The sequence below is a fragment of the Vigna umbellata genome, chromosome 7, assembly GCF_029865625.1.
Source record: "Vigna umbellata cultivar VRB3 chromosome 7, Vumbellata_1.0, whole genome shotgun sequence".
NCBI classification, from domain to species: Eukaryota; Viridiplantae; Streptophyta; class Magnoliopsida; order Fabales; family Fabaceae; genus Vigna; species Vigna umbellata.
This window is the reverse complement of record NC_142171.1, coordinates 6919679-6943877: the sequence shown is the minus strand read 5'-3', so window position 1 is coordinate 6943877 and position 24199 is coordinate 6919679. Positions and strand designations below refer to the sequence as shown.

The window sequence follows — 24199 nt, the reverse complement described above, 5'->3', positions numbered from 1 at the left end:
TCTACATGAAATAGAAACTTCTTCTAACCGTTTTACTGTGTGCCTGAAGCTTTGCATGTTCCGAGTCACCTTTTCATTAAAACGATTCATATTTTAGACACACATTTGAGAAAATGGAGAAACCTTAAATGCACTACTTTTGGTGATGTTTTTACTAATTGATGTTTTGTTTATATCATTTGCATAATCCATTGTACTTCAATTTCGATGGAAAAACACCAAACAAATAACACTTCAGGGGATTTATCTAAATTTTGCCTGGGGAAGAGCTTAACAGGCATGCACAGGCATGCACTATGAGCGAAAACTTCAGTCAACAAAAATCATCCTTAATTTAATTTTGACTCTTATGATAATATTATTGTACGAGTTAATACCATTTGTCATTGAGATGGCTGTGCATGGAATATTTATTCAGGAGATAAAGACCCCAAAAACAACAAAAACGACCCTTTTAAGGCCCAGCCCTGAGATTTCTTACACTGTAAGGTACCATAGCAAGGTGAAAACTTTCTGTCGAACCAAGAATTAAAAACCAAAAAGGCAAAGGAAGTTTGAAAGTTTCAGGAAAAGGGGTACTTACAATGCGGTCCTGAATAATTCTGGCGCCGCCGGCGACGGCGTTGCTTGCATGGAGCACGACGGAGTCGGTGTAGGTGCGAACGGCACGTCGGATATTGGTTGGGCCACCTTCCACCGCCTTGTTTACCGCCGATCTTACCCATGACATTCTTCTTCAGACTTCGCCAACTTTTTATTCTTCTTTACTTTTCTTAACGATATATATGAATAGGTATATACTTGTAATGTATTGGTGTGTAGGTACCTGTGATTAAGGAAAATGAAAAAGGGAAAAGAAAATGCTTTCTGTGAGTTCTTGTTGTTTTATGATGAAGAAAAGAAAATGGAAGTTGAGGATGATAGTTATCGTGGCACGTGTGAAAATGATCCGATGATGAGGAGAGAAGAGGGAAGAGATGAAAGAAAGAAGAAGTCAGCTTTTGTTTCGGTGGCATGAATTTCGGAAGAAGTACTGTTTTTCCTAAATCCATTTTTGTTGTTTTTCTCATTTCTCTGCCTTCGAGTTTATTTATTCTATAACAGTAATTTTAAAAAATAAATAAAGTTATACTAATTGTAACATGTAAAAGGAAGCGATTTTTTTCTATGGATGTGCTCAAATAGAATTCAAAAAATAATTCACACTAATATGATTTAGTAATGACATAAGTAAAAATGACAAATTGTATTGTTACAAAAAATCGAAATTAAGCAGTATTTTAACAATTTGAATTTATATTGTACATATTAATTAGTTAGAAAACAAAGTTTCATGTACTAATGTATTCTATTGTAAGATTGATTTCAATTTCTTCTCGATGTTTTTAAAATGTTCAATTAAGCTTCTTTTTCATTTTATTTTAATGTGACATCTTCCATCAAATTATTCATAACCATGTTAATTGCATAAGTGAAATGGGTGCCGCGATAGTGGTGTAATCGTTATTGTTAAGATAAATATTCATGATTGATTTTAAAATGAAAGAAAATATATTAATTTTAATTTTTAAAAATATTTTTGTTTGAAAATTATTTCTTTTGGTCGGAAAATGAGAGTCATCATCGATATGGATTCGTAATAAAGTGAATGAAATTTTGGTTGCGATTACCTATAATATTTAATTTTTTAAATTATTCTTTAGTTATATTTTTTATTTTTATATTTTAAAAAAAAATTGGTTTAAATCATCGGATGGTCTTCGTATTTGTAGAGGAATCTCAAGTGGGTCCTCTTTTTTGAATTATCAAAATTTATTTCATATACTTGTAAAATTGAGCCAATTTTGTCCTCTCCATTAAGTTTTGACAAACGGCATTAAACTGTGGTGACGTGGTGCACACTTAAGATGTTGATGTAGCAGTGTTATATTACGTGGAATTTTTTTAAGATAAACAATTTAATAGAAAATGTTAGGAATTCAGAGTCGTCATCATCCTATGCCTCTTCATCTTTCCTTTCGAGCATTTCAACAAAAACTCCCTATACAAACCTGAAAAATTGAGCATAATCATCAAATCAAAGATGAAATAGTTTATACATAGGGAAATGAACTTGGGAATGGTTCTGTGAGTTGGTTGGAGCTCAGATCCATGTGAAAAAGGTTGGGGAGGGCCGAAAGGGAATAGGGGATGAAGCTGGAAGAAGGAGTTGGAAGTGAAGGAGAGGTTTGTGAGGAAAATTAGGTCTCTGATGGAGGAAGGGATTTCGCCAGCGAGGGCGTTGGAGGAGAGGTTGAGAAGTTGGAGGGAGTCGAGCATGGTGATGGAGGGGGATGTTGCCTTTGAGGCAGCGAGGTCGAGGCGAGGAGGAGAGGAGGCGGCGAGGACTCTATCGAAGGGTACCTATGACCTTGGGGTAGTTGGGGAAGTGGATGTTGGAGAAGAGGGAAAAGGTGTGGCGGTTGAGGGGGAGGTCGATGTAGAGGGTGTAGGCGGCGGGGTGGAGGTGGCGTGGGGAAGGACGCGGGTGGAGAGGAGGGAAAGTGCGGGCAAGGGAGCTATGGCAAAAGCGATTTGATTTTCTTTGCTTGCTCAGTTAAAAGGTTTGATTTTTATTTGAGTTATTCTGTTAAAACCGTCAAACCAATTATAATCCTGGCCATTTGAATTGTTTTTGCTCTGATTCATGAAAAAGTTAACGTAGGGTTGGATGCATCTTGTTTTGGAAAACAAATGTAGGGAGGGATACTACTTGGGCCATCAACGATCGCGAGGAATGAGAAATTCCTAAACACGATTTTCCCCAAGAAAAGCTTGATTGTGCTTGAAACTGTGGCCAATTTGGGTCTTCTATTCTTCTTGTTTCTAGTGTTTCTCTTGTCATCTTTGTAAAATCTGCAGATTGGTTCATCATCATTATGTTTTTGTCATAATACATTATCTAAGGTAGAAAACCTCTTTTCCTCTCGCCGTGCAGGTGCAGATGACACCGAAATCCATCGTCGACGACCTTATAGAGACGTCGTTGCGACAGTACGTGAAGGAAAGATGAAGACGGTGTAGGATGATGAAGACTTAGAATCCCTAACACATTTCCAATTAAATTTTGTGTCATCACATAAACGGTTCATCTTAAAAAAATTCCACTTAATATAACACTGCTTCATCATCATCTTAAGTGTGCATCACGTCATCACCGTTTAACGCCGTCTGTCAAAACTTAATAGAGAGAGCAAAATTGGCTCAATTTTACAAGTATATGGACCAAATTTTAACCGTTCAAAAAACGAGGACCCACTTGAATTTCTCCTACAAATAGAAGGACAATATGAGGGTTTAAACTTTTCTTTTACGTATAAAACATTATAAAATTTAAAAAGACCTATTTTTTATGATTTTGTCATTATTTTTAAATTACAAATATTCTTTTTGAGGTTTTTCATATATGTTTTACGAGATAGTCATTTATCGTACTTATTGAAAATTTATCTTCAAACTCATATCACTTAAAAAAAATTTATCACTGTCCCTTATTTAGACAGAATTCGACCCAAATTCTAAAGATCTGATGCACAACAACGAACACAAATCTAAAATATAAATTCTATAAAATTGAATCAAAGAGGCTAACCTTTTATCGAAGTCTACATGCAAGATTAAATATCCACCTGCAAATATAAAAAAAAAATTAAATTAAAGATGAAAATATAAGATCCCAGTTTGGGATGCACAATGCGAATAAAAAATTTAAAATTTTTAAAACATAATATCATTAAGAAAATTTAAATTCAATAAATTTTTACAACTAGAAAAAAAAACCATAATTCCAATTATACAAAATAAAACTCAATAAAATATTAAAATGATGAATTAATCAGGTTTAAAATAATTATCTTAAGATTTATATAAATAATATTTTTTATTTGTTATATTAAATTTTATTATTTTAAAAGATAAATGATAAATATAATAAAAAGTAATTAACAAATCACTATATCACAAATAATATTAAATTAGAGTTTTTGTAATGTTTCATGCTCAACATTAATATACATGTGGTAATAAATCAATTGTACGATGAGAATTTTTATTAATTTTTTCACATGATTGTTGGTTGAGCATATATATTATCATTTTAATACGTAATGAATATTTTTTTGTGTGAAACCTAGTTTCAGTATCACAGATACTCTACATGTGATTTTCGGATTAAATTTGAAGTGGTACTTTAATAATCTACACCTAATCAAATATATTACGTATCATCAAAATATGCCTATAAATATTCATAAATAACGCCAATAATACACCTGATACTATGGAAGTTTTATTTTATCCATATTTTTGACACACTAACTCATATTTCTTGTATATGATTGGTATTGTCCATTTGCTATGTTTCTAAAATATATCGATCTTGGTATATTAAAAAATAATTTAATATATTTTATAATATTAAAATCAATATATCATTATATTTTAAAAGCACAACATTGAAACAATATCAAAACTCCTATAGAGAATTGAAATTTAAAATTTCAACTTCAAATATTGGATTAAAAATAATTTATTTAAAAAAAAAAGTCTAATCGTCTCTACTTAAAGATTAGAACAAAATTACGATTTGAAGAAAACAAGAAAAACCTTTTGTTAATATTACTATATTTATCAGTATTATTGTTTGGACAATATCACTTAGATATTGAAATATTGTGCAAATGTACAACGCAAAATGATTATTACGAAAATTGATACCGCGAAAGTAAAATTTCTTCATATATAAGATTTAAACATTTATTGTTTTTATGCATGATAGAGTGAATCATGATAAACATCAAAACCAGGTTAAGACTTGAAGCTTCATATCATGGCATGAAAATCCAAACTCAGCACTTAGCTAAAGATAAACATTAATATCAGGCTAAGAATTGAGACTTAAAGCTCCATATCATGGCATGAAATACTTAGTGTTTATACACCTCATCCACCCAACCCACAATTTGAGCCAGAGAAGCTTCTTTGGTAAGCATCTATGACATTATTCCCTGATGACCCCCAATGAAAATTGAAAAGTAAACTAGGTGTAGTACAGCATAACAACTGAACCAAATGTTGTACAATTCCTGTTGATTGGAGGATTATAATGAATCAGGATTTAATGCAGATCAAAATGAACAGCAAGGACATGAAACAAGTATAGAAGGATATTCGCCGATCAATTATGGTCTTGCGTAGGAGGAATTTCTGGTTTTCGCTTGACATCTAGGATGTTTCAACTTCCATTCCAATGGATCCTTATCAAAAGGAACTGAATATCTTAGGCAATGAACTAATCTAAATCTGGCAATGGGGTTTTCCAATAGTTCCATGAGTTGTAGTCCTCCTGTGGTTTTTCAGAAGTCAAAAGTTAATTTTATTAGTAGTAAAGTTTAGATTCTATTCAACTAACGGGAGTAGGAGCTGATTTGTTACCTGCTCGACCAAAGAAGTTGGTGGAAACATGTCATTCACAAGAGTGTGTAATGATGTATATGACTTTGCACCAATTCGGTGACTAATAGCTACCTCACCCTGTTATTTTCATAGGCATTTTAGTTGGTTAACAAGAACTAAAGTCAATACGATCGTTACAAAATATGAGTCCAGCATACACACCTTGGGGTTAATAATAAATATTTTGCCCTTCGGGATGCCAATCTTTCTGTAACTCAGCTCATCTGTATCTCTATTTCCAAATCCGGCGTAGAATGGGTTATAGTCAGAAGGGAAAAGCTTTTTGATATCCTGTGAAACAATAGTTTTAGATCATATATATTACATTGTTCATAAGAACATGTCTTCCAATAACATTTCACGTTAAACATCATAGTGACATGGTTTTGTGTTCTGGCATTTACCTCTAAACAAGCAATCTTGAATTCATGCGGTGCCCTTCGTATCACTTCCATCAGTAAACATGCAACATAACGTCAGACACAAAAATCCACCTCCAAGGATAAAAGGGACAAGTCATAATAAACATATAATGAATAGCAGGTTGTCAATAGTTCTCACAAATGCTAAAGCAAAGGAGATTGGGTATGTTTAAGAATTATGTCATTCATCAATAGATAAGTCCGAGCTCAAGGTATATGCAGTCACTTCAGTTTATCCGAGTTCATGAATCTTAAAACAACTCAGAAAAAAGTTCAATTTCAGAATTTCATGCTCCAGATCCTGTGTCCTATTTTTGCAATTATAACAGATAGTATGCTCCCTTTTTTGGGTGGCAAAAGAACTATGAGCTTGTTTGTGGTAAAATTGAGTAGACTTGATTTTGAAAAGCTGAATATAATTGGAATGTGTACAGATTATCTCAATAAAGATTTTAAATAAAAATGTATGTCAGCAAGATGAGTTAATTTTGGGTGCTTCTGATAGACAACAAGATACAAATAGGACTTTAAAAGTGTATTATAGGAAGAGAAGTAAAAGTAGGAATTAAACCTATTTTATTCTTTGACCTAACAGTTAGGTTTTCTGTAATAGTTAGTTCGTTTAGTTGCAAGCATTGATAGGTTCAAGGGGAAGGTTTATACTAGAAGGAATAAAAATTGACAGACAATTATAAATGTCTGAGGGGTAGTTTTGCTGTCTCATACTTTTATAAAGCATACTTTTATAAAGTCTGCATGGGTAATTTTTTAGCAGTTTTTTATCTTGTTTTTGGAAGTTCTGTCAATCTAGGGAAGTGGAGGGTCTGGTTGTCTCGAATAACCAGAAGTTATATGTTTGTTTCAGTTTCTCCATTTGGAAGAAAACGACGATTATTCTCGTATTCTTGTTACGATCTTCTTCAACTCATCCCATCTTGCCTTCATTCTTGTGTTGACCATAACTGATAGGTTTCTTGTTAAAGAATTCCTATCTCTCACTCAACAACTCTCGAAAACAGTACAGAAAGTCTGTATAACCTCTGATATTATTGACTTTCAAGAAAGAATGCAAGAATAGGAAGAACAAAGGAAGCTTAACCTTCCCCAACAAGGATAACCAAATCCTGTTTTAGAAACTACTAACTGTCCAATCCCCCTCCCCTTATTCCCCTTAACTATTTATACACAATAAGTGTTCCCCTTTTCTAACTGTCAGACAGTTAGGCCAGCTAATGCAACTAACTACTCACATACTCTTCTTTCTCCTAACATACACCCTCATCATCCTATCATTACCCCCCCCCCCCCCCCCCCTCCATCCATAACCTTGTCCTCAAGGTTAAATTCTGGAAACTGTTCCTGGATTGTGGTTTGATCTTCCCAAGTTGCTCCTTCTTTTCCCCCTGTCTGCCATTCTACCAGAACTTGGTGACATACTTCATCTTCTTTTTGAATTTGCCTACGCTCCAAAATTCTTGCTGGCCAAAAAGCAGGACCGTCAGCTTGCAACTCCTCTGGCAACATCTTTTCAATCCCATGGTCCCCCACCGCTTTCTTTAACTGCGCCACATGAAACACTGAATGAATCCTGGCAGATTCAGGTAACTCCAATCGAAAAGCTACACTCCCCACCTGCTGTAACACCTTGTAGGGCCCAAAATAACGTGCCGAGAGTTTTGGGTGTAGTCTAGTTGGCATTGAAGATTGACGGTGTGGTCTAATCTTCAAGTACACCCAATCTCCTACTTTTATATCTATCTCCCTCCTCTTCTTATCTGCTTGCTGCTTCATTAATTCCTGAGCCCGATTCAAGTGATACTTTAACTGTTTGAGGGCTTCATCTCTTGTCATCAAATCCTGCGCCACTGCCTCCACTGGTGTTTCCCCCGGAATGAACCGGCTAAATGAGGGAGGTGCTCTCCCATATACAACTTCAAACGGCGTGCATCTTGCAGCTCCTTGATAACTCGTGTTATACCAAAACTCAGCCCAAGGAAGCATAGCATACCAGCTCTTTGGTTGTTCAGAGCAAAAGCACCGCAAATATCCTTCAACAATGCGGTTAACCACCTCAGTTTGCCCATCCGTCTCTGGATGATACGCCGTGCTCATTTTGAGCTGTGTTCCCTGCATCTTGAATAATTCCTTCCAGAAAATACTCAGAAATAAGGGATCTCTATCACTCACCATAGAAACCGGAATCCCATGTAGCCTGATGATCTCTTTGGTGAACACATCAGCTACGGTTTTAGCAGAATATGGGTGTTTCAATGCTATAAAATGCGCGTATTTACTCAACCTGTCCACCACTACCATAATGGCATCATACCCCTGGGATTTAGGTAATCTTACTATGAAATCCAAGCTGATTTCCTCCCAAACAGCTTGCGGAATGGGTAGGGGTTGCAGTAGCCCTTGAGGATTTGCTGCCAAGTACTTATGCTGCTGGCATACTGCACAACTCGCCACAAATTCAGTGATTGTCTTCTTCATCCCCACCCAATACAAAGATTGGGCTATCCTCCTATATGTACGATAGACTCCCGAGTGCCCCCCAGTTTTGGTTACATGGAATTCATCAAGTAACTTTGGTATCCAAACTGAACTGGACGATATCACCATCCGGCCTTTGTAATGCAATCTTTCATTTTCTAAAGTGTAAGCTCCATGAGAGTTTGAATCCTGTTTCAGATCAGCAATCACTTTCTGCAATGTCACGTCCTCCTCTACCTCTCGCAGGATGTCGTTAAAATCCTGCCAAAAGGGTCTGGAAATGAGCTGTAATTCTCTTTCTTCCCTCTCTCCTTCATCTCTCCTCGAGAGGGCATCAGTAGCCTTATTGGTACTTCCCTTTTTATATACGATCTCAAAGTCATATCCCATTAATTTTGCCAACCAGTTTTGCTGACTTTGAGTGGTAATTCTCTGTTCCATCAAGTATTTCAAACTGCGCTGGTCAGTGTGCACGGTAAATTTCCTCCCCACCAAGTAAGGTCTCCAGTGCTGAATGGCTAAAACGAGAGCCATTAATTCTTTCTCATAAATTGACTTACTTAGAGAAGCCGTAGACAAAGCCTTGCTAAAAAAAGCTATCGGTCTCTTATTCTGGGTCAACACAGCTCCCACCCCACCTCCAGAGGCATCACACTCGATGTGAAACTCTTGTTCAAAGTTTGGCAAAGCTAACACGGGAGCTGAGGTTATCGCAGCCTTCAACGTATCCATCGCGTGTTTTGCTTGCTCGGACCAGTCAAACTTACCCTTCTTCAATAGCTCCGTCAACGGTCTGGCCAATTTTCCATATCCCGCCACGAATCTTCTATAGTAACCCGTTAACCCCAAGAAACCCCTTAATGCCTTCAAGCTCCTCGGCTCTCCCCATCCCACCACGGCTTTCGTCTTATCACCATCCATCTCCACCCCCTGTTCTGAGATTTGATGGCCTAAATATTGGATCCTCCTTCTTCCAAACTCACATTTCTTTTGGTTGGCCACCCATCCATTCTCCTCTAGCACCCGTAGCACTCCGTCTAAATGCAGCAAGTGGTCTTCCCATGTGGAACTGTAAACAAGGATATCATCAAAAAAAACTAACACCCATTTCCTAATATACTTCCGCAATAGCTCATTCATCGTACTCTGGAAAGTAGCAGGGGCATTGGTGAGCCCAAATGGCATAACAAGGAACTCGAAATGGCCGAGGTGAGTGCGGAAAGCAGTCTTGGGCACATCCCCTTCCTCCATTCTAATCTGGTGATATCCAGATTTTAAATCAATTTTCGAAAAGTAACGTGCACCGGTCAGCTCATCTAGCAATTCTTCTATCACGGGGATAGGAAACTTATCGGGGACAGTTGCTTTATTTAGGGCCCGGTAATCTACACAGAATCTCCAACTCCCATCCTTCTTCTTCACCAAGATGACCGGACTAGAGAATGGGCTCGTGCTCGGACGAATGATGCCTGCCTTCAACATATCTTCCACCTGCTTCTCAATCTCCCCCTTCATGAGGTGAGGGTAGCGATATGGCCTCACATTTATGGGGTCTACTCCCTCTTTTAGTTGGATGCGGTGTTCTCTGTTTCGGTTTGGAGGCAGCCCCTGAAATTCACGGAAAACGGAATAGTGCGCCTGTAACACCGCCTGTAATTGTTTTTTCTGCTCTTCCGTCACATCACTATCCCACTCACTGCAGTTTTCCTCCTCCACTTTGCACAGATTCCAAACCACAGCCCCTGAGTCAGCTTCCACTAGTTTAAGCAAGCTCTTAGCATTCACCACCTGTCTCGATAATGATGGATCGCCCCTTATACGTATCTTCTTGTCCCCCACTTTATAAACCATAGTCATTTTTCCCCAATTGGTGCTTACTTCTCCTAGTTTGGCCAGCCATGCAACTCCCAAAATTACATCTACACCCCCCAGCTCAAAGACGTAAAAATCTTCCTCCACATCGACTTCCTCCAGCTTCACCGTCACCTTCTCACACCGGCCCCGCGTCATTCTCCGATGGCCATCACCCAAACTCACGCAGTACGCCGGGGTGTCCGTCACCTTCAATGCTAATTCCTCCGTCAGCTTCCGGCCTATGTAGTTGTGACTGGCGCCGCTGTCTATCAGCACCACCACCCTCCTTTCTCCGATCATCCCCGTCAATTTTAGCGTTCTGGCCAACGTTAGCCTTTCTGCAGAACAGGCCGATAACTCCAAGAGCTTCTCTCCTTGGGTTTCGGGTTCTTCTCCCACTTCCTCCTCCTCGTCTTCCGCTAACAATAATACCCTCAAACTCTTATCATCACAACGATGGCCGGGCGCGAATGGGCCACCGCACCGGAAGCAACGACCCTCCTTGCTTCTCTTGAGAAACTCCGGATATGGTAGGTTTCTCACCATTCTTCCACGGTTATCGTTCCCACCCGCAATATTCGGTCTCGTATTCGCGTTCGCGATACCCCCATCTCTTCTCGCATTTCCCGCCGTCTCCACTCGGCCTCCTTGGTTTGCCGGATTACGAATCGGGTCTGTTCGTATCACTCCTCCCGATGATCGCGCCCCTACAGGGTTCATTCTGAACCCACTCGCAAAACCCCCTTGCGCTCTCACCATCGCATCCTCCACGTCCCGAGCGACCCTCATTGCCTCCATTAAATCCCGCGGGTTCTGGATTCGAACCTGCCCCTTTATGTCCTCCCGCAGTCCGGCGAGGAAATATCCGAGTACTTGCTCCTCCGGAATGCCCCTCGTCTGTCCAGTCAATACCTCAAAGGTGCGCACAAATTCCTCCACCGTGCCCTCCTGTCTCAACGACGCCAACCTTTCGAACACCGTTCCTCTGAATCCCCCACCGAACCGGTTGATCATCGCGGCCTTCAAACCGTCCCAGGAGCGATTTCTTGCTTTCTGTCTCCAGAACGTAAACCAGTACGCTGCGCTTCCCTCCATACTCACATACGCGATTTCCACTTTGTCTTCATCGCTCATCACCTTCTGAATGTCGAAAAACCTTTCCGCTCTGTTGAGCCAACTCAAAGGCTCGTCTCCATCGAATGTCGGCAATTCAATCCTTTTCCGCCACGGCTTTTGTTCCTCGCCTCTGTTTCCATTCCCTCCATTCTCATTTTCCCCCACGACTCGGTGTCTGTTGTCGTTCACCGAACTGTCATCAGAACTCCCCTCCGGTGGATTAACGCTCGTACCCAAGACCCTCATAATTTGCTGCAAGTCTCGTCGTACAGCCGCTGACTCAGCCTTCATTCCCTCCATCGTGATCTCAATTGCCTCCAGTCTCGCATCGGTATGGTTCTCCATCTTCGTTCACTTCTCGCAAAATTTGGGATCCGGCAGGTCGGACCAAATTGATAGGTTTCTTGTTAAAGAATTCCTATCTCTCACTCAACAACTCTCGAAAACAGTACAGAAAGTCTGTATAACCTCTGATATTATTGACTTTCAAGAAAGAATGCAAGAATAGGAAGAACAAAGGAAGCTTAACCTTCCCCAACAAGGATAACCAAATCCTGTTTTAGAAACTACTAACTGTCCAATCCCCCTCCCCTTATTCCCCTTAACTATTTATACACAATAAGTGTTCCCCTTTTCTAACTATCAGACAGTTAGGCCAGCTAATGCAACTAACTACTCACATACTCTTCTTTCTCCTAACATACACCCTCATCATCCTATCAATAACCTTCAATATGCCCCCACTTCACCATGAATGAGGCTCTGATACCAAATGATAGGTATTACAGACCTATACAAAACAAGCTTAAGACTGTATATTTTTATTCCAACAATACACTAAGTTTTCTCCAAATGGAGAAACTGAAACAAACATACAACTTCTGGTTATTCGAGAGAACCAGACCCTCCACTTCCCTAGATTTACAAAACTTACAAAAACAAGATAAAAAACTGCTAAAAAACTGCCAATGCAGACTTTTATCTGAGACAACAAAACTACCCCTCAGAGAGTTATAATTGTCTGTCAGTTTTTATTCCTTCTAGTATAAACCTTCCCCTTGAACCTATCAATCTCCTTCCTTAAATTAGGCCTCTGTTAGAAAGGAAAGGAGGATTTTTCTTAGTAACAAACTGGACAATTTTCAGTGTGAAAGGAGTAGACTCCTTTGTGTACGAGTTTTTCTTCTATCCAGTAAACTCAGGGACGAATAACGCCCTTTACTTTCTGTGATTACAGAAAACCTAACAGTTTCCAAAAAAAACACTAAAATTACATGAAATTCAGAGTTCGTAAAGATAGAATTATCAAACAAAAAGCACAAGTTGTCGAAAATGAAATATTAATTACATAGCTAACAACCAAACTGCATAAACAGAAATTACAGCATCCATCACAGCTAATCTCTGGTTAGAAATGTCCCCACCTTCTCGGTAAAGTGAGGGAAACAATCCATCAGGTGAGATAACAACAGGTCCATTTGGTAATGTTTTTCCATCCTGCACACACGCAATGTTTATGCAGCTTAATTATTATTACAGTGACCATGTCTTCGTCAAGAAATTTCAGGACAAAAAGAAACAAATATAATAATAAAAAGGGAGTATAATATGGAAATATTTACTGATTCTTTCGTCTCCCTAACATACAGAGACATGAAGAGGTGTAAGAAAATGATAACATAATTGCCAAAAAAGGGATCAGCCCTCTTGATATGAGACAGGTCAGAGATGCATCTTTCTGGTTCAGACCAGATACATGTTAGGAATCTGGGTTAGAAGCCTAACACGCTCACTCTCTAATCACACTCCAAGAATCACACACAAGAATGAATAAAGAAACCTATGATATTCACAACAAAAGAACCAATAATAAAATCCAGAATCCGGGAGCTTAACCTCCCTCACCAGGTTCAAAACCGGTCTATACAATGCAAGTAGTAACTCCCTAACTGAAACTACAAAATAGGTCTCTTATATAAACACTTTTCCCGCCCCATTTTACTACTCAGCAGTAAGGTACTCTTCCTTATTTTTCTACTCTCTCTCTCCTTTCATATACTTTCCAAGTCCTAACATTACTCCCCGCTGCGGAACAACCTTGTCCTCAAGGTTGAAACCGGGAAGCTTGATCTCATGGCTCCTCTTCATTCTCATGTTATCATATGAAGGAACCCCACTAGCTACTGCCTTCCAATTTAGGTCTGGCGGCTTGGGTGGTGGCAATTCCTCCTCCAAGGACTTCCATTCTTCCTGCCTTCTATTAGCTTCCAACATTATGGTCACCTCTTTAGCCAATGTTGGATCCCGTTGGATCACCACCTCTTTTTCTCCCTGCTTGAAGGCCATGGTGAGGTTCCCCCAATTGGTCGTTACTTCCCCCAATTTCGTTAGCCATTCCACCCCTAATATCGCCTCTACTCCGCCTAGTTCGAAAAGATAAAACTGTTCTTCAACCTCAACCTTCCCCATTTTCAGTATTACCCCCCTGCATAGCCCCTGGGTCCTCCTCTTCTGTCCATCCCCCAGGCTTACATGATACAGCCTGGTTGCCTCTACCTCCAAACCCAGCTCCTCGACCACCCCTTACGATATGAACTTTTGGCTTGCGCCACTGTCGATCAATACGAGCACGATTCTCCCCTTTATCTCTCCTTGCAACTTCATCTTCCTAGGCTGTGTTAATCCTCCTACAGAGAACGAGGAAAGTTCCATCTGCCTCTGGTTCATGTCCGCGTCAGTCTCTTCCATATCCTCCTCTTCATCCTCACCCAATATCACCACTCACAAGCTTCGTCTCTTCAAGAACTCTGGGTAGGGTAAGTTTCTGACGCCCCTCCCCTTGTTGTCCCTACCCCCGGTCATCCCGGTCCTGTCCGGCGTCCCGCCCTGGGGTCCTTCCCTCTTGACTGACCCGAGGGGCACCATAGCATGTCGGGAAGAAGGGGGGGACATACTGGACGTAACCACTCCCTTGGGGGCGACTATGCCGCCCTGCCTTTCGATCGATACACAGTTGAGTAGGCCGATCACGAACGCTACAGGTGTGGGAGTGATCCTGGTCAGGGAAGGCTAAGACGGCGCCTCGCATATGGGTAGCAAGAGGGCGCTTATGCCCCGACGGTGGGGCCTTATGGGGAAGGGCCCAGCCCAATAGGGACAGCACACCCCCCACTTCAAGCGCACCTCTGTATCGACTGAATCACTCTAAGAGTCTAGTCGGTGGAACCGGTGAACCACGCGAGCTGGTGAGATGCGTGGGCAGAGGGCTCGTAGTACCCCCTTTTATTTTATTGATCCAGCCTTTTCTTCGCTTCGGTAGTGAATTACCTACAAAAGAGGCAGGCCTACACGCCCTATTTGATTGAGACTACTAAGGCAGCCTATTTGAGTTTACTAAGGGGACTCTTTTATTAGGGGAAGGGAAAAAGGGGCCTAAGCACGGCAGATGTCATACACTTGAGTGGCAAAGGAAAGGGACCCACACTGCTTCGATTTGGTTCGACTCTCGCCACCGCACCTCCTCCGCCTACACTCCGCCCCCAAGCTGATGGATTTTTATTTCCGTTCCAGCCCCCATCCTTATTTCCCTTGCGAGCTTCCTCCACGTCCCTGGTGATTCGCATGGAGGCCATCAGTGCTTGGGGATCTTGTATTCGAACTTGATTTCGTATATCCTCCTGCAAGCCGGCGAGGAAATACCCTAGTAATTGTTCCTCCGACAACCCCTTCATCTGCCCCCCTAGAACCTCGAATTCTTGGACGAACTCATCCACTGTCCCCATTTGTTTAGTCGCTGCTAATCGCTCAAAGACCGACCCTCTGTTTCGAACCCCAAACCTCATTACCAGCGCATCCTTCAACCCTTCCCAAGATTGGTTCCTGGCCTTCGTTCTCCAGGCCCGGATCCAGTATCCTGCACTCCCTTTCATACTAATGTATGCTAATCGCACTTTCTCTTCCTCCGAGACGCCTTGCACTTCGAAAATTTTTTCCGCGCGATTGATCCAATTTAGTGGATCAAAACCCTTGAAAAGGGGCAATTCTACCCGTTTTCGCCACCCGCCGTGACTTTCGCAGCGCTCTCCGTCTCTCTCTCCCTCCACGTTGTCCCGACGATCCCTCCAAATGCCATTGACTGATCCCCGGCTCCCGTCGGAGTTCTCCTCTATCTGTTTGGTTCGCGCACCCATGATCCTCATTAGTTCTTGGATATCTTTGCGCATCGCTATAGAATCTTGACGATTCGCCGTTGATTCCGCCTTGAAGTCGTCCACAGCCATCTCAATATGTTCCAATCGTCCCTCCACCACGTTCATTCTTCCTTCAATTCGGTTCTCCAGAGCATGTAACTTCCGGTCCATCTTGTTCTCCCTCCGATTTGAATCCGGCAGGTCGGACCACTTTGTTAGGAATCTGGGTTAGAAGCCTAACACGCTCACTCTCTAATCACACTCCAAGAATCACACCCAAGAATCACACAGAAGAATGAGTAAAGAAACGTATGATATTCACAGCAAAAGAACCAAGAATACAATCCAGAATCCAGAATTGGACCACTTTGTTAGGAATCTGGGTTAGAAGCCTAACACGCTCACTCTCTAATCACACTCCAAGAATCACACCCAAGAATCACACTAAAGAATGAGTAAAGAAACGTATGATATTCACAGCAAAAGAACCAAGAATACAATCCAGAATCCGGGAGCTTAACCTACCTCACCAGGTTCAAAACCGGTCTATACAATGCAAGTAGTAACTCCCTAACTGAAACTACAAAATAGGTCTCTTATATAGACACTTTTCCCGCCCCATTTTACTACTCAGCAGTAAGGTACTCTTCCTTATTTTTCTACTCTCTCTCTCCTTTCATATACTTTCCAAGTCCTAACAATACATGATCCATGTTATTTAATATTTTGTGTTCGACAGGGTTAAAGAGCGATAATCACAAGTGTAAACATTTTGCTTTACCACAGAGAAGATTTTACTGCTATCTTCTTTTTCTAATGCAAATTCCTTCAAAAATACATTTTTTAGCACCTCCCGCCACATCATTTTTAAATCCCATGGTACCTTAATGCCACTTTTTTCTGTGGCAACCTTGAAATGGTATCTTAATCGAGTAGCCAAATATGCAGCTAAGTAATGTCAAGTCGATATATTAAACCAAGACTGATACTCCTCCACAAAAACTAAAAACTAATTAGTTAATGCAACATAATCTTAACGTTGAAAAAACAAATCATATGTTGATACAAATACTTAAAAAGCACAGGAAAACTTTAAATACCTGTTTCAGGTTGAACAAGAAATTTCTAGTTAGATATGCCTGGACAATGGCACGGGCACTCAGAAAAAGTAGCTGGTATCCATTTTCCTAACATAAAATACAGATAAAGTATTTAGAAATTAATCTCCTAGATATATAAATTGACAAGACAATAGGCTTCACCATAACACCATGCTTGCTAGACTGCATTTTACATTAGACAGATCGCAAAGTTATGTTGATAACCATTAAATTTGTTTACATTTTCATTCCAATGGAAACAAAGGCAAGCAGAAATCTGGGGCAATTAGGATAAACATATCAAAAAGCACTCGTAGAATAAAAAAGTACAAAAGTAAAATGAAACAAACTTTTCCCATAAATGAAAATTAACTTACACACCTCTACTTTTAGAGGAGTTAGATGAAAGAGTTGTTCAAAAATTGAGATGGATAAGTTGATTTTAAATTGTATAAGTTTTATTCAATTTATTTTATTTACTTCTCCTATAACGTAAGGAATCCTAGTCCTAAATTGCATAATCATAATTATAATAATACTAATAATAAAGGAAGGGTTAATTCAAGTGTAAGTCCAGGACACTTACCCAATTTAATAATTTTCGTAGAAATAAAACTAAAAAATCCAATCACAGAATCATGTGGTATTATGTTAATGATCCTTGATACAAAATTTAGATAAACTAAACATTTGTAGCTATGTAATCATAAGTTATTAGTAAAAATATTTATAAAATGCAAAGTGAAATAGTAAAAGAAAGTAAACGATGTATGGTAAACTTTAAAGTACACAGGAAAAAAAAATGTGTTGATAACACTAGCACCAATTACATTCTCAGTTTCTCTATTTGTAAAAATTAATCTATTTAAAATAAAGAAACAAAACATGCAGAAAAAAATAGAAAGTTTCTAAAGATATTTTATCTTAATCAATATGGAGACCCTAAAGATACTTTTAACCCAATAAAGCGCTATTTACAACAGGTAATGAAAGTAGACTGTCACACTAGTCACCACCTTCCTATGGACTACGTTTGTTGATTGAACAAAAAATGTTTGACCAGGCCTCAGCCTCATTTACGGAGCAATATCAAGTCCTGGCTAAAAGGAGGAAGGTTTAGTTCCTTTTATTAAACCCATAAATTTATGAGCGCATATATATTTACATTTACATAAGATCTATAAAACAAACATAACCAAAGAGAGTGAACTTTAAATTACTGCAGATGCAATGAGAATATCTAGACCACAGTTCAATTCATCCTTAAAATAGAATACCCAAGAGGTAAATAGAAGTTACCTAGGCCTAGCAACTGAATTTTGTTTTCTGTCTCTAATAAGAGTCCCTCATCAGTTGTACAAACTCAAGCCAAATTTAGGAATAATGTACACATCTATGTTAAGAGACACAAATGAAAGAACTAGCAACAAGATTTTGAAATTTAATTACACATTCCACTGTACAATAATCTTATTACATAAATATCCTATGAAGATCTGTTTCCATTTACCTCTTTCAATTTTTGCCATAACAATCCTACCAAAATTTAAGTAAACATGTTAGATCTGTACAAATAAAAAAAAATATACATACCTTAATGGCACAGAAAAGCCTGGCCACTCCAGATTGCGTCCAATCTTTGCCAACTAAAGGCATGAACTGCCCCAAAACATCAGACCTAAAAGGAAAGAAAATATAAGCCTTTTTTTATTGTGGTTCTGAAATTATAGTGTAACTGACTTATATTCCCTCTGCATTCAGACATGTTTGTCTAATCGTAAGAGGAAATGCAATCGTGTTTAACATCATTTTGTCATGAACGAACATTATAGCCCTGGGGTGTACATGATTTTGTACATAAAACGAAAACCAAATTCAACATAAAACAGAGTATATAGATTGGATTTTAAATCAAGCAACTCTATTTTTTAAAAACTAGTTTGGTTTTTGACCAAACCAGATTCAAATTATTTAACCAGTTTACGAACAAAACTGGGTTTTAATTCCAAAACAGTTTTTAAAACCAAAACTTATTTTTAAAATGGTCCAAAACTGATTTAGAATTAGTTTTATTTATAATCAGTTTTTAAAACCAGATAACCAAACCATTAGTAAAGAATTGAACTAGTTAGGCTTAAATACTATGCGTATTGTCCGCAATTTTCAAGAGTGGTTAGGTTTAATTTAACTTTTTTTTGCACAGCCCTAATCTATCATTACAAAGACAAGTTGGGTATGGGTAACAAAAAATTTTGAATGTTGTGCAATCTGTAAGGCCTCCTATGAAGAAGCAGTACCAAAGGAGAAATAGAGTTAGGTCCAATTATTGAACAGTCACCACAGTTAATGAGGCTTTGTAAAAAGTGTAACTAACCAGCTACCCATTCAGATTTTATCTTCTCCTTAAAGTCATTGTCCCAGATAAGGGATTGATCAATAAGCATAATTTTTTTCTCTCTCTATCTACCCTTTTTGCATATGATGCAGTTTCTATCACTACCATCACAGGGAGACAATCTAAAAATGTAAAGAAACGAAGTCCATTCTCTACAAGGTTTAGTCAAAGGATCAGCAACATAATTTTACATAGTATGTGCACAAGCTAATGACAGATGCTTCAGACTAAAAGTCCTTTAATGCACCATAAGCTTATAGAAAGCCTGAATCCAAGACGAGGAACAACTACAAATATGAAATTTCACACTTCAAAGCAGATCCTGCCCCATTCTTCTCCGTTGCCTTTCACTTTGTAACAGTCTAATTAGCATCAACAATTACCAAAGTTTGCATTATGGACAACATGGATTTCATCTACATCTAATTTAATCCAAACAGAAGTTGTAAAGAAAAATAACAATATTGAAGTAGAGTCTATGTCAGGTCAAGTTAAAACAATACTTGTAGCCTAAAAAGCATTATTAGCAGCCTTACTTGGTAATAGTTCCATCAACGTCTGAAATAACAATTCTTGCATTCCACTTCCATAAATAGATATGAGCATCAACCTGTAATGCAATTAAAACTTCTCTCTTAAACAAAAAATGTCAATAAATGAATGTTTAGAAGTTAGTGAATAAATGTCAACCTGTTGTGTACCGAGAACCCTTGTAGAGAAACTGAATGTTACCAAATTTTGACCATCTTTGAGGTTTAAGGATGCTATCTGCTCATTAGTGGGAACATTTGTTCTTAGAAATTGCTTTCCAGGAGATCCCTGGGTACTGGATGTTGGAGTTTGGTCTGCAAAAGATCCAGACTCAGAATCAAGAAACACCTCCTCATTTGATGTATTGCTATTAGTATGGTCAAATGTTTTGACCTTTCGGAAAGGAATAGGCCACAGTCTCCATCTGCGCCCAGCCGAAGATGATCCTAGATCATTATCCCTAGACTTCAATGCTTGATCCTGTTCCACAGGAACCGTATCTTTGGGCTCAACAGGCAAATCTAAACCATAAACAGCCATTCCAAGGACAAGAGGAGAAGCCTTTTCCCACGTCATGTACCTCTCTTTAAACTTGATAATAAGATTTGGATTTTTAATTATTGAAGGAGCAGAACTTGTGAAGTCAACCGAAGATATGCGATGTGCTTCAAACACTTCAGCAGCAGCTACTGAACCCATCCCCAGCTTAAGTTCATGACCACAAAGTGAAATCTCAAATCCTTCAAATTAATAGTTAAATAAAAATAAATAAACAGTGCATTAATATTAAATAAATAATTGAAGAATCCAAGTGCAAGCCATTTGCAGCACTGGTCTTACCCAAACCCAAGTGGCTTTGATCCCCTTTATTTGAAGTTTCTGTTTGAGGATCGACTACCTCACATGTAACCCTGACATCTTTGAGTGAAGGGGCTTGTTGACTCTCATCTCCCGTATTATTTGTCACTGACTTGACAACATGTTCATTATTCTGTTCTGTTTCGGTAGTAACTGAACGATAGCCAGGATCAATTTCAATTTCTCCAGATGCATTTTTCTCAACCTCTTGAATTTCCAATTCTGATTTTGGATATCCATAACCATTAGAAGAAATACAACAACCAGGAGGTGATAACTCATCGCCACTTTTAGGTTGCACAATCCTCCCTTGTTCATCTTCATTAACTACAAAACAACTTCCATTAGATTGATCTGCTGAATTTTGAATCCCCAATGGAGAACCTGTATCTTGTAAATCGGCAGCATTTCCAGCCTGCTGACCAAAATGTTGCAGCTCCAAACAGCTTTTGAAAACATTCTCCCTATTGATACCAGATGCAGCCACTTCTGAATCAGTTTTCACCTCCGGATTTTTAATCTCTAAGTTTTCCTGTGTCTGACTAATATGTGCCTCCTCTCTTTGACAAACTTCGTGTAAGTGCTTAAAAGTATTATCGTCACCATTAATGTTACAACATCTAGGATGGACATTAGTTGTTTGAGCATCTAGCTGACTAATATAATCAGTAGCCCAAGCATTTTCACCAATCTCTCCATTGCCTTCACATAAGTCAGTCTCTTCACCTGGTCCCAGGTGAAATTGAGGAGTTTTTAAGTGCACATTCTCCTCAGTTTGCTCTGTTTCTGAGATAGGGGCCATTAATATATGACCATCAACACTCACCAAGACCATCTCAGGATGTGCACCCTGTGACTCTGCTAAATTGTCTCCCTCTAGGCTCCCGAATGAATTAGAGTCGTATTCTGACAACTCAACTGAATCTTCTAAAGAAGATCGATCATCTGGGAATTCGTAAAATCTTCTATCAACATCAGATTCTGACCTTTGAATTTGAGGCGCATGCACAACTAAGGAATCACACTGTTCTTTCAACTTCAGAACCCCAGAATCCGAGATGCTATGATCAAGTCTATGAACATTACCAAAATAGCCATTCTTTTTGTCAATGGAATCTTGAACAACCTCAATTGAATCGATCACTTTATCATCATCCACCTCCTTCAAGAAATAAGCCTCCCCTGAGTTGTCAAGACACATATGAAAATTGGCCTCAACACCATTAACATTTATCTTAACATACTTTTCCGCACCTTTGAGAACACCCTGAAATTTACCAAACCGAACATACCAAGGCGTACTCCGAAATGTCCCATCTTGTTGCTGAACAACAATCACATCAACAGCTCCACCAAAGGGGTGAAAAGGGGTTGCAACTGAGTACACACCTTGAGATATCAAGCTTCCAACTTTTCCTACCACATTCATATTTTTTCTCTTTCTCAGAGAGAGAGAGTGGTCAAAAAACAAAACAGACCTCAGAATGTAACCCCAACGTCTTACATAAATCCTTCCCCCTACTCTTGTCTCTTCCCACTGATTAGCATTACGCTTCCTGATCAACAACACCACTGCATGCAAACATAAATAAAATTTATTTAAAAAATAACAAATTAAAAAAAAAAAAACACCATGACTAATTTAATGCACACAAAAAAAGGACTTTTCCCACCCATTAAGAGAATAATGAAGGGGTGACTTAAAATCCATAGTTGGAAACAGAATAATCAATATAAAAGAGGGTGGTACTTACAGATTCAGAAAAAGAAAATAAAAAATCAGTGGACTCAAAAACTGATGGCGATTCAAGTTTTTCTCCCCTTCTGTTTTATTTCTATCTAATGATGCTGTGAATCCTCCACCTCCTTGTCCTAGGTCGTTGTGAACGTTTACATGGAGGGTTCAAAGTTTGAACTTGTGGAGGATTTGGAATCCAGAAAGAAATATCCCGGTTTCAGAAACAACCCTTCTCACTCCACACCTTAAATAGTTACTCCCAACACGAAAATCCTCAATTACTCCATTTTCGCAGCCATATTACCAGAATTACCTTCTAGGATAATGCATAAAAAACGAATCCTGCGCGGGGGGTTTTCGTCATTTTCGTTCGTTTTTGTGATTCAGCATGGACGAATCACAACACCGAACACCCTCCATGGTTTGTTTAACATAGGTTTCACTCTTGATTTAAAAAATTTATTTTGGGTATTTTTTATATTTTCATTTAATTATTTATTTGAACTTGAATATGATTCCATCAACATTTAACCAAATAATATAAGATTTATTTAATGATAAGCAAATGAATGAAAGAATTTAAAATATAAAATTAGAATTAAGAACTACTTATGAAATATATTTTAAAATAATTAACATTAAAAACATATTTCCATGTTGCAAATATATATTTATCAAATATAAAGTAAAAATAAAGTACAATCGAATCAAAATATAATTTGAAGTTTTATTCTTAATATATAAGCTTATTAAATTTAGTTTAAAATCAAGTTGTACTCGTGGGTGTTTTGATAGATATTTCCATAAGGGAAACAAAAGCAGAATATACATTCATTTTTTCTTTATGAACAAAAGTACATGCATCTTAACTTTTAAATAAGTTAAACGAAAAAGATTTTACGTTAAAATCAAATATACATGATTAATATATCCAAGGCACCAAATATATCAACTTCATCTAACGTTCATTTAATATTATTTATCTAGAGTGATTAAATAATATTTTAAGAAATATTGATTAGTTTAATTATTATATATTAATAAAAATGTAATTAAATTTCGATAATTTAATTATGTTATAATATTTTTTAATATCATATATTAATAAAATATATATTAATTAGATAAAATATAGTATTATTCTTATCATTACGTTAATTTAACACATAAATAATAAGTTATTATATTTATTGATATTATTTGATATTTTTTTGATATTTTTTATTTTTATAACATAATTTATAAGATTCATAAATCCTATAGATACATATAATATTTCATAAAAAATACACGTTTTTTATTATATTCATATATCATAAAGCTTTCTTATTAACTTAAGTGTCAGAATGGTGGATCTTCAACTCTTGACAACGAAAAATTTGATTCCAACCATCAGGAGCATTTAAGTCACCACTTAGATCGTTTCACCTATACAAAAGTTTACACTCTAGATCTTGATAAGAACATTTGACAACCACAATAATAAGGAAACTATTTTTTTATCTTGTCCAAATTTAAGAGATAATAAGCTCGAGTAAAAAGTCATTCCAGAGATTTTTAAGAGATGTTAATAATAACACATAAGTTCAAATGAAAAGTCATTTAAAAATTATTTCAAAGGCATTAAGAATAATGCATAAGGTCAATAAAAAAATAGTTTCTTTTTAAAGGTGGCTAAAGTGGTGGATCTCTCCTCTCTCATCAAAATCTCGTTCTTATTAAAACTTCAATTTTTTTTTTTGACAAAAAGACAAATATGTCTTTTGAGAGTCTAATACTCCAACTCAAAGATAAAGAAACTCAAAATGATGATAACTTACAAATCGGTCTCAATCATGATGTTCATCAAATCCCTGATGTTTGAGCGTTGTTAGATTTATAAATGATCAACCTTATACATATAAGGTACGAGAAGAAACTCAGTTGAAAGAGGATGAAGTACGAGTAATCTTGATCCAAACATTCCAAAAGGAGTCTAAAATCCAAACATTTGGGAACTGCCTAATCAC

The 24199-nt window shown here is 38.0% G+C and overlaps 1 protein-coding gene across 1 annotated transcript; it reads right to left on the bottom strand.

Annotated features, from left to right (window-relative positions):
- Positions 1-4928: 4928 nt before the first annotated feature.
- Positions 4929-22598, bottom strand: LOC148195053 (phosphatidate phosphatase PAH1-like). The gene is made up of 11 exons (XM_088093841.1): positions 22207-22598; positions 20435-22024; positions 19754-20334; positions 19600-19673; positions 18262-18346; positions 16669-16755; positions 12803-12875; positions 5898-5941; positions 5656-5784; positions 5473-5571; positions 4929-5383 (listed from the first exon to the last, which is right to left on the bottom strand). Exons 2-11 carry the CDS (start codon positions 21879-21881, stop codon positions 5330-5332), a joined length of 2673 nt encoding a protein of 890 aa, XP_087949967.1. The 5' UTR covers positions 21882-22024; positions 22207-22598; the 3' UTR covers positions 4929-5329.
- Between the last annotated feature and the right edge of the window lie 1601 nt (positions 22599-24199).